The sequence below is a fragment of the Rhagoletis pomonella genome, unplaced genomic scaffold (assembly GCF_013731165.1).
Source record: "Rhagoletis pomonella isolate Grant_MI unplaced genomic scaffold, Rhpom_1.0 Rhpom_scaffold_00001, whole genome shotgun sequence".
In the NCBI taxonomy this organism is placed as follows: domain Eukaryota; kingdom Metazoa; phylum Arthropoda; class Insecta; order Diptera; family Tephritidae; genus Rhagoletis; species Rhagoletis pomonella.
Genome location: NW_023458555.1, coordinates 28,411,900 through 28,423,063, shown reverse-complemented (window position 1 = coordinate 28,423,063; position 11,164 = coordinate 28,411,900). Strand labels below are relative to the sequence as shown.

At 38.7% G+C, this 11,164-nt stretch overlaps 2 protein-coding genes across 3 annotated transcripts in view; one reads left to right on the top strand and one right to left on the bottom strand.

Moving 5' to 3' along the window:
• Nucleotides 1-5,295: 5,295 nt before the first annotated feature.
• On the bottom strand, nt 5,296-8,635 carry LOC118741959 (dual specificity protein kinase Ttk; the record flags this gene model as incomplete). The annotated part of the gene is given in 8 exon segments (XM_036473929.1): nt 5,296-5,601; nt 6,214-6,390; nt 6,455-6,669; nt 6,736-6,896; nt 6,968-7,074; nt 7,139-8,255; nt 8,314-8,418; nt 8,483-8,635. Coding segments are annotated over 8 exon segments (2,100 nt in total). The 3' UTR covers nt 5,296-5,469.
• Nucleotides 8,636-9,538: 903 nt separating this feature from the next.
• Nucleotides 9,539-11,164, top strand: part of LOC118741969 (transmembrane protein 192) — a 1,982-nt gene continuing 356 nt past the window's right edge. Inside the window, exons 1-6 of one of the 2 annotated variants that reach the window (XM_036473938.1) lie at nt 9,539-9,754; nt 9,809-9,832; nt 9,890-10,065; nt 10,433-10,565; nt 10,674-10,950; nt 11,021-11,145. In XM_036473938.1, coding sequence (XP_036329831.1) covers nt 9,719-9,754; nt 9,809-9,832; nt 9,890-10,065; nt 10,433-10,565; nt 10,674-10,950; nt 11,021-11,145 — 771 coding nt within the window. In that variant the 5' untranslated portion in view covers nt 9,539-9,718. The remainder of the gene's footprint in view (nt 9,755-9,808; nt 9,833-9,889; nt 10,066-10,432; nt 10,566-10,673; nt 10,951-11,020; nt 11,146-11,164) is intronic. The other variant, XM_036473942.1, reaches the window with a different exon arrangement.

Here is an 11,164-nt window from a genome sequence, read left to right as displayed (position 1 = left end):
TATAGAAACGAAATGCAAAGCGTATCCTTAGCAACAGCAACATTTACTTAAGCGTATAACAAGGAATATATTTTTATATAAAAAGTGAAAACTGAACGGCAGTTATAAATTAGCGGATTGTATTAACAATTATAAACATTTTGAGGTACTTTGCCAACACCCCGCGACAAAAGATAGCACATCAACATTTTTACCAGTTTTGACTACCTTTCTTCTGATTTTTTTAAGGTTCATCTAACAAATACCACATAAATCTAAATCTCAGACTTTGTACAAAAATTATAAAAATTCCCGAAACTTTTCATCCCAATTCCATGCATTTTAATTTTAATTTCTAGAATAATTGTTGGTATGCAGTTTTATTGCCTTTTGTTTTTTAAGTTGCTAAAAAATCGCGTTGAATTTTGATAATTTTTTTGCTGACGGTGTGATGCACTCTTTTCCACAAAAAAAATCTGAAATTTAGATCTATAATGTATGTATTTGTTAGATAAAGAGCTATGTATACTTTTATACAAAAATAACGAACCTTAATAGAAGCAAAAGAAAAGTGGTCGAAACTGGTAAAAATGTTGATGTGCTATCGTTTGTTGCGGAGTGTATATTCAGCAACAATAGAATGCAAAAAACTTTAATGTAAAAAATGAATCACACACAACATGCAAAAATATCCAATAGAAGAAATATAACTGAAAAGAGACTACAATAAATATACATACAGTCATACACATATGTGTATATATATATCGCGCGTTTAATAATATAGAGATGTAACTCAAAATTTACGTTTTTAGAGATTTCATTATGTAATTAATAAGCTTATATACAATTGATAAGCTTGTATGGGGAAGATATCCGAGAAGATAATTTAGGTAGGCCTTCTTAAGTAAAGCCATTCTAAGAGGCCTACCCAAGAAGGGCTGAAAAAATGTGTTTCCTTGCATTGAAATTTTTAAATACTTCGTTATATTATTAAACGTGCGATATGTATGCATAATATTGGGATGTAGTATAGAAAAAAAAATTTTTCATTTCAAAAAACAAAGGGTAAAATAATTTTCCCCATGCGTATTCCCAACAACAGAATATTGAAAAAAAAACCCTCTGCTAATTGCAAAATATTTCAAGAAACTGCACGAAAGCATTCCGTTTCATGCCAACAACCAAATCACAAATTCAAGAAAAAGCTACATCAAGCAGAAGTAAAATGAAAAAATTAATAATTAGTTGCCAACAATAAACAACACATGTGTTAAATAATGTACTGGTTGTTTTTGGCATGCCGTCATTTTTGCATTGCGAAATATTTGGCAATTATAGGCAAAGAAATACAACATGCAAATGCATGCAATTAGGCAGTGTGATCGTCACAAAAAAGCAGCACATAAAAATAAATGCTAACAAATAAAGAATTCATTAATAAAACATAATGTAGGCAGGTAAACATTAAAAAAGAAAAAAAAAACCACACAGAAATATTGTATGTGCTGAAACGATTTAGCATTTAGTAAAATGATGTCTTCATCGCTGATTCGCTTGGCGGTTGATCCATTGCATTCTGCTGCTACGTTTGCATGGGTTTAGCGAAATTGATAAATACATACATACGTACGTACGTACGACGCATGTATGTATGAGAAATGCAAGTACTTTATACAGTATTAGCGCAGCGTTAATATAGAAACATGTTTTGTGTACGAATGATGAGATCAGTGTTGGATTATATTTAAACATTTAGTAATGATTACAATTTTCTTGATGACGCGTTAGCTATGATGTCATAGACGTACAGTTTGAGGAATTTATGATGATGGTATATTATGATGATAAACGAAAATAAAATAAAGATATTTAAATTATAACGGAAATATATGTTTTTCCTTTGATTGTTTATCGAGGGTAGAAGTGAGTCTTTAATGTATGTATGATGGGATTGAAAAACTACGAGTGAGCATCAGCCACTGAACGGAAGTGTTTTTACTTCGATTCTTTTCTAGTTTATTTCGTACTGCAGAAATTGGTGTTAATGCTCCTAGCGTTGTCTCTGATTTGCCTTTTTCTGTCGGGAGAAAAAAGATGGAAAATAAAAGAGAAATTTTTTATTGTATGTATTTAGAGCTTTTCCGTGCGCAGAAGTCCACGTAAGTGGGCAAAGAAGTGATTCTTTAGAGTGCGGTTCAAATCGCAGTTCACGACGTCTGGATATTTAAGGAAAACATGCCTCGTAAGGAAGACATGCTTCGGGTGAGACCCCTTCTTTTGATGACCACCACGGCAAACGACTATGATTTGAGAGAATTTTCTTAACTTCTCAAATCGCTTCGATCTTGTTTTAAGATAGAAGATGATCTTTGAAGTTGTTTTTGTTTTTCAGTTTTGGAAATTGGTTTTTGTAGATTTCTCATTTTTTATGTTTTTTTGCTTAATAGTTTGCTCATATATTCAAAGTATATTTCCCACGGCAGACGGTTCTACGTACCGGAATGACTCGGGTTTTATTCGACCAAGGGCGGTTGTTTCGGCGATCTAGCCCCGTTTAGGTCGGCAAAATCCGTCAAACGTTGCTCTATTCTAGGGCTACATCTGCTCCGTACCCTTCTGCTCAGGGCTGGCATTGAGTCCAACCCAGGGCCAGAAACTTACACCTGCTGCGTATGCCAGAAACGACTGCATACAAAACTCCACCTGTAACGAACTCCAGAGCAAGATCGAGGAGATAACTATCTTTATGGGAAGGCATGGAATATTAATAGCTGTGGTCCAAGAGACGAAGTTGCACGGCAATTCAACCTTGTTGAATTGCGGCGGATACAACCTGCACCGTCGAGATGGCGAGCGAGACAATGGTGGAGGTTTGGCGTTCATCACGCACCACACCGTGCAGTATCGTCTTATTGAAGCAGACATCGACCGCAGGGATACCATCCTAGAATGTCAGGGTATTGCTATCCGGTCAGGCGATGTTGAGCTCGAAATATTTAACGTATACATACCCCCTGTCACCTGCTGCCCGACAGGATATTACCCTGATATAGGTGCGCTCAGAGGTGAAAACCGTATGGTAGTAGGTGACTTTAATGCGCACCACGATCTTTGGCACTCCAGCCTGTCAAACGACCGTAGGGGAACAGACTTGGCTGAGCAGATAGACGATTCGACATTCTGCACAATGAACGACGACGCACCCACCAGGATTATGGGAAGCTGCTGCAGCACGGCAAACATAACAAGCGCTGGTCTGATAAACAGCGTATCATGGCGACCTATGCTGACCCTAGTATCAGACCATCTGCACACAGTTATCTCGATTGATAAACCTGCGGACTTTGCTTCCGCGGATCACCGGACCTATGTCAACATTTCCAAAGCTGACTGGAAAGGCTTCGCGGATGTTACTGAAAGCACCTTCACTGCACTACCCATACCAACCAACGTCCATATAGGTGAACATAAATTCCGCAGGGTTGTCACTGCTGCTGCGGCTCGCTTCATCCCAGCAGGATGTATTAAGGATGCACGTCCGAACTTTCCTGTTGAAGCGGCTGTTCTAGCCGATGAGCGTGACGACCTTCGTCAGGCCGATCCCGGAAATCCCCGTATCAGGGATCTCAGTTTGGAGATTCGGCAACTTGTGAACGTACATAAGCGGAAGAAATGGCAAGAGCATTTGAAGACCTGCAACTTCGCCTCTGGTGTGAGTAAGCTTTGGTCAACCGTGAGGTCATTGTCCGATCCGACGAAGCGGGACGACAGAGTCGAAATAGACTTTGGTGACCATGCTTCGTCGGACCCGGAGCAATGCGCGAGCTATTTTAGCCGGCAGTTTATTCTGCATCCTCCGGTGGATAAAGCCAAACGTCGAGTCACCAGAAGGCTGCACAGAATGCCAAAACCAAGTGCGCCTTTTGTTTTCACCAACGGCAGAGGATCATTAAACAACCTCTGGACCCGTCAGCATATAGGCCGGTTTTAAATTACGCAGCACCTGTGTGGTCGCCGGGGACACCGCACTGCGGACAGCGACTGGATGGCTTCTGATGTCGCCTGAACACCACTTACACGACGAGGCGAAATTGCTCCCGGTCAAGGAGCATAACACCATGCTCTGTAAGCAGCTCCTTGTCGGGAGCCATAGACGGCCAGGCACGTCAGGAGGCATCTCTACGAACTGACGGACGAAGTCCAGAGGTTCATTAAATAACCTCTGGACCCGTCAGCACATGGACAGGCCCTGAACGGCATTCACAGGGAGTCAGTCTCGAGTTATGTAGACTCCAGACCTGTGAATGCCATTCTAAGCACACACCCACCAGACATAGACGAGACGGAGCTTCATCTGTATCAGGAGATAAGAACCACAATAGCCCAACTTCGCTCTGGCTACTGCAGCAGGTTAAACTCATACCTGAGCAGACAGATGTGCTGAATGAGTGTCCGGCATGCGGAGAGACACCACAAGACTCGAGGCATCTCTTCGTATGGCCGGAAAACCCAACAACCCTAACGCCTTTGTCCCAGTGGACCGACCCCATTGAGGCTGCATGCTTCTTAGGGCTGCCGTTAGTGGAACTTTGCGACAACGACTGAGATATTAACCGATCTGGGCGGGGTTTTTGTAGTCGCTAAAACAACAACAACAAGTCCATTCCCGAACGCCAATATCGAACAGTCGTCTCCGTATGAGATCAGGGAAACTCCCTCCGGTGGCAAAGAAATTCTAGATTTTGATGCTTCACCTCGGAAAGTTACTGACAACTTCCTACCACTTATATAACACCCAATTTAGTCTCTGCGGCAGAGAGGCCTCCATATCTTCTAGTAGCGTGGAATTATAGACGGTGTGGAACGACTTTGACAAGTTATTAGAGTGTTTATGGCGTTAAATGCTGTTGTTGTGCCGTGCACTTTACGGAAGCCTTACTGATGTTTCGCTGTTGTCAGGTGGTACATGAATTGCGGGATTAGCAACGTCCTACCAGGTAAAGGAGTCTTATCGACCAATAGACTTTAAGCAATAAGACCAATCTTCCCCATTTCCACACTGACTACTGATCTTTGCAGGCATGCTGATCGAATTGAAGGCCAGAAAACGATTATAAAACAATTTTAACGATCTGATAATAGTCGGTTTACCGTTAGGGGATCGATTTTTACTAAAGACTATCGGCCCAATATAAGCCCAGACAAAATATCCGGCTTGGAGCAATATACTTTTAAAACATATTTTTAATGTTCAGTATAATTAAGGTCCAATATTCATTTGTTTGCCACTTTAAAAAATCCCACAAAAAGTTATATGTAGAAAAAATATGTTTATTTTTTTCTGTGCTCTTATATTAATTATAATAAAAAGTATTTAGAATTAATTTGTTCTTTAACAGGTTTTTACCTAAAAAATAACTGACGGAAAATATCTTAAACAACATGATTTCATACAATAACTAAAACCTCATATTGAGTATATGTATCTTAATTTTTCTCCTTAACCATTGATGGTACCGCTAAGTTTTGTATCGGTATAACCATATTAAATGGATACTGCAGCAATTCAGCGCAAGATGGACGTTTCTTTGGGTTGTGTTGCAGGCAATTTTTTGCCATCTGCAAATAAGGAAGGGGTAAGTCCTCTTAGGCCCGATTTCCGAAGTAAGTTTTAAAATTTATCTACACTTTAAATAAAAGATTTTTTCTGAAAAAGTGTGTTTGAAGGGAAGACAAATTTTAAAACCTACTTGAGAGAACGGCACTTAAGCTTTTAAATATACTATATTCATGTAGGAAAAATAATTTGTTATCAATGCAAAAGGCCCCACAGTTTTTTCACATACAATTTTTTTTTTTAATACTAATTAATGGCCGATTTCGCAGTCACATACAATTTTTTTACTGAAAATCTATAGCTGCCTTCCGAATATGAGTTGATTCTTCTTTGTGGAAACGGTCCTAAGTTTGCTCGAGATATACCATTATACATAAAACTCGGGGCCATAGAGTACGACATACGGATTGATAGCGTTTTTCGCTTCTATGAAATTTTCAATCTTACATTTAAGACCTTTTGCGTTGATGACTACGATTCTAACCCTAACTTTTATGTTAGTCGTAGCAAGAACTAAAATTAAAGTTAGTTTTTTCCAAACAAATAATCAAAAATGCATTGTTTGCATTAAAAACCTTTAGTTATTTTTCAAACAAATATATGTATGTACTTACATGTACAAGCATCGCTGGATAATAGAGTGGTATAGTTGGATACTCGATGCTAGTCGTTGGACTTGTGATCGCATTAATTTTAGCATAGATGTTCTTAATTTGGGAAAACGGTGTGCGTTTATAAAGCAGTAGATATAGTATACATCCAAGAGACCAAACATCCGACTTGGTTGAAATCTAAAATAAAATTAGGAAGGCGAATAACATATTTTTGTCTACTATGACCCATATCGTTGGTCACCTTTATCTTTGGTTGATTACTCCGCATCGGACTGCATCCCGTTGATGTGTCGGTAAGTGCTTCTGGGCTGATGTAATTAAATGTACCTGCTTGGGAGAACTTAATAATACTTGTTGAATCCTGTGCAATATTGCTGGCAATTCCAAAGTCTATCAATTTCAAACGGCCATTAATCATTAGAAAATTTGCGGGTTTCAAGTCAGAATGGATGACACCTGCAGTTAATATAACAAAAAATAAAAAAATACCCATTGCATGCAGTAGATTTCGGTTGACTTTACCATTTTGATGTATGTAGTTAACTGCTTGCAACATTTGATACCAAAAATTCATAAGCACATAAAGCGGAAGGTTTGTAGTATACGTTTGTAAAATTTTGTGCAGATCCGAGTCGCCTTTTTCCATAACAACAAAAAGACGAGATTCTTTACGCAAAAGTTGACTATGTTAGGTAGAAATTAAGAAGAAAATTCAATGATGGATTATATTTAAGGAATGTACGCCTTTACTCACTATTCAAAGAGTGCGACGACGCAGACATTGCCTTGAAGTTTTGCCAACAGCTTTGTTTCATTTAGGTATCCTTCAACTACAACTGGATCACCGCGCAAATCAACAACCTTAAAACAGTATAATTATTTAAGTAAGCTGATTAGTTAATTTGGAAGTCATTTCATTAATAACCTTTAGCGCGCACTCCTTTCCATCAGCATTTCTTTGCGCCAGATAAACCGAACTAGAGCCCCCACATCCTATTTTTTTCATTATTGTGTAATCAGCGTTGTTTATACGCAAAATGCCATCTTTCTCGTTAGATGAAGGTATGTTTTCTTCTGTGTTGTTGTTCACTTGTTTGTTTTCTTTAGACTCTTCTGGTTTTTCGGAGACGGTGAAAGCACTCTCCAGTGACTTCTTTGACTTCACCTTACCCAAATGTTCATTACAATTCTTCTGCGGAGGATTTTCAGTAGTATTGGGTGTGCTTCTGCCTCCATTTATGCTATCGCAAAGTGATAACGTGATACTGTCATTGGGTAAGCATACAACAGGCGCGCGCGATATAGCCATTGGAGTTTGAAAAAGTACCTTCTGCGAGCGGAACTCATTTGCTAGGGCCGTACGTTGTTGTTGTGATTGTGATTGCGATGAACTCAAGCCACGGGGTCTTCGTTGCACAGAAAAAGAACGTATTTGGGGTGTGGCGAATTGCGTATCGACATTTTGACTATTAGTGGCTGCCGCGGAGGCATCACTGGCAGGAACTACGGCAGTGCTACCATTATTTCGAAGTGGAGTTTCTAAATCGTTGTGCTTACTATGTTGCTGAGGTGTGGGATCTGATTGAAAGCGCTGCAGTGGCGCTGTTGCTCCTATTGCATTACATTCATGTTTTGGTTCGACGGCACTGTGATCATTTGCCACATTGTCCTCATCTATGCTCTGCAGTGGACACGCTGAAAGTGCGCGGCTTAGATGTGTCGTTCTTGCTGTGCTGGCTGCATTCGGCTGTGGATTTTCTGCTGGCGTCAACGGCGGCTCTTCGACAGTTTTATTAACATTCTCTTTGTCATCTGTGTTAAGTGCCAGTTTATCAAATTTTGAAAGAAATGAAAGATTATCTGGAGCTCGCTTCATCTTGACCGCAGAAGAGGGTCCAGGCGTTTTCAGCAGAGAACTATCTCCAGGGCTCATAATAAATGAATCGTTAAGTATAGCGCAATTCAAATTGTCGGTATTGTGATTTTCTTCATCTTCGGACTCATCTGAATCCAGTGTTGGCAGTTCCGATCTACGCTTGGGACTATATTGTAGATAAGATAATTTGTGAAAAATAATAGACCGTATTGTACTCCACTTACAACATCCGCATATTACTAAAGGCCCCAAAACTTTTTGTGGATGTACCCAGAACGCCTGAATTATTTTGTGGATTATCATTTTGTTGCTCTTCTCTGCTCGGCTGTCTAATAAGATATAAAAATTATTTTTGTGTTCCAAATTATGAGGATTTAACTTGTTTGTTATTACTCATGATCCCCATCCCTATCATCATCATCAGAGTCCGGTTCCAATGCAGGCAAGTCTTTTACTCTACGCGGATAGTGAAAAGACATTAATATATTGGCAAGATTTGCTGATATTAGAAATATTTTACAAAGTAGCAAAATTGATACAATTAATGAATCAAAATCAAAATTGAAGTGACGTTGATTTTGTAAGTTTGACAGCATGTCAAACTTTTTTACTTTGGTCCCGGTAGTGCATTTGCTTCCCAAACCGATTGGTGACATACAGTTTAGCTGCCGGTGTAATATAGAACGTTTAAGCTGTGAACACATTGAAAACTTTAGCTTACGTGGCCCAAAATGGACAAACCAATTTCGAGAGTGGTGTCAGTCGACGTGTTTTAACGTTAATAATAACAAACCGAGCGCGGAAATTAACTTTTAAAATTAATTAAAGAGTTATTTGCAAAAACACTTGCACTTTTCGCATTTCCTTTTGATGCATTTCACGCAAATAAATGGAGTAAATGAACGCAGCTTATTTATTTGTTTTTGTACATTTGTGATGTATTAAGTGAAGCCTATGTGCAAACTTGTTTATTTAATTGCAATATTCCAGCCTTGAGAAATCCGCACAACAATCTTGTGAAGTTAGTATAAATAAGATGGAGGAATAGTGCTGCTACTCTATTAAAAACAGTTAAACTCTAAAATTGAAAGGTGTTCTCTGCAAAAGGTGTTCAGCGTCTAAAAATTGCAAAAAGGCCATAAATAGGCACTAAAAACTTTAAAATAAAGAGACTTAATTAGTTCGCTCGAGTCCACTGTATTATTTTGACATTTGTTTTTTTTCTTTCAAACGAATTTGCAACCCTGTTCACAAACGCCGCTAAATGCGAATGTCATTCACAAAGAAAAACTGTGCAAATCCAACAAACAATGAATGTCAGAACAGGGATAGATCACAAAACTTCCACTGGAATGCACTACCGGACGTCACTGGAATGCACTACCGGAAGTATAGGGTGATAATTGCAAATGCATTTGACAATTCGTAGATAAACAAAATAAGCCTTTTTTTTTATGAATGTAAACGTTCGATCCAATCAGCAATCAGCGTAGTGCGAAAAACTGTGTTGCAATAAAATAAAGAAAATAACATTTGCAATCAATTTTCATGCCTTTGCGGTAGAGATAAGCTAATGCGCATTTAAGTCCAGCAAGCAGCGAGGTTGAATCGGAACCATTGTTTGTTCATATGGTCAGTTTGGGCCCAACTTTCAACTCAATTAGGGTAAGAATAAAATAAAATTATTCAAATTAGTTAGTAAATCACACTGCCAAACAGGCAGAAATCTGTATGAGCTTTCTGGTACGATGAGTCATCCACAAAAAAAAAAACAACTTGTATTTTAATTTTGTTCCGTAGCAAGGTGCTCAATACATGAATATGGGCGATCATCGTGCAACAACAATGACAAGCGGCGCTATCACCGGTGTAGGTGCTGGTAGTTTGGGAAGCGATACACAGGAACTGATCGATCCAGTTTTGAGTTCCAATTCAGATGGATCCTTTAAAGCACTAAAAACAATACCGGCTTTTAGGTGAGTCTCACATTAAAGTCAGTTATGGTCTAAGTTTAGCTACAAGTTTTCCTAAAAAGTCCATTTGTAGAATGGAGTCAACTAAATTTATTTAAAACCAGGCTATATACCTACACTAACACCCTTTTCCCTTTGGTCTGACCCCGAGAATTTGCTTAGTAGTGCCCCTACCACTACAGCACTCACTATTTTAATTACTTAATACGTTTTAAGAACAATAACATTTATTTATTGGAGCATGAGTCAGAACTCAAAAGCGTAAATTCAATGCCAATAACTGCACCACCCTGACCTATCCCTCTGAAATTAATTCTTAAAGATTTCTGTATATTCATAAATCTCATTGAATTTCCATTTTTTCGTATAGCATTCACTTGCTGATTTCAGCAATAATCTCGTTTGTTGGGATTCTGCTGGCTGCTGTTTGGCCGGAGGACAAACGTTGCGAAGCGTATTTTATTATGCTATACTTACGTGCAACGTTTTGGGTGATAACTTTTGTAAGTACTATGCATGAATAATGCACTCTTATATATTTTTTTGCGTTTTGTTTTAAAATCATTTAACCATATATACAAGTAATTATTATTTCAATTTTCTTTTGACAGCTATTCGATCATCTCATCAAAAAGCATCACGATGAGTTACGCATGAATGGTTATCATGAATTCCATCGGGCTACCGCCATGCAAAAGGGTATACCGTTGACTGTGGTATCACTATGGAATTCCATGATACTGGCTGTACAGGCTGGCATACATCACTATTACGGTGTAAATTTTTGGGAACATTGCGCAGAAGGTTTTCTTTCGCCCGTCTCTTATATTGCAGGCTTCAATATGTTGGAGACAATAGTTTTGAGTTCAACACATGGTTGTTATATTTGTGAGTAGACGTGCATGTTTTTTGGATTTAAAAATTAAATATTTATTTATAACTGTTTTCAATATTATAGCTAAAGTGCGTAAATTTAATAAGGCATCACCACCACCAGATGCGCTGCGTGGTGGCAATAATGCGTCCGGTTCGTTGGGATTGATGCAACCTGGCGGTAATACAGCTGAACTTTTGGAGAAGCAGGTGCGTAAATGATCAATTA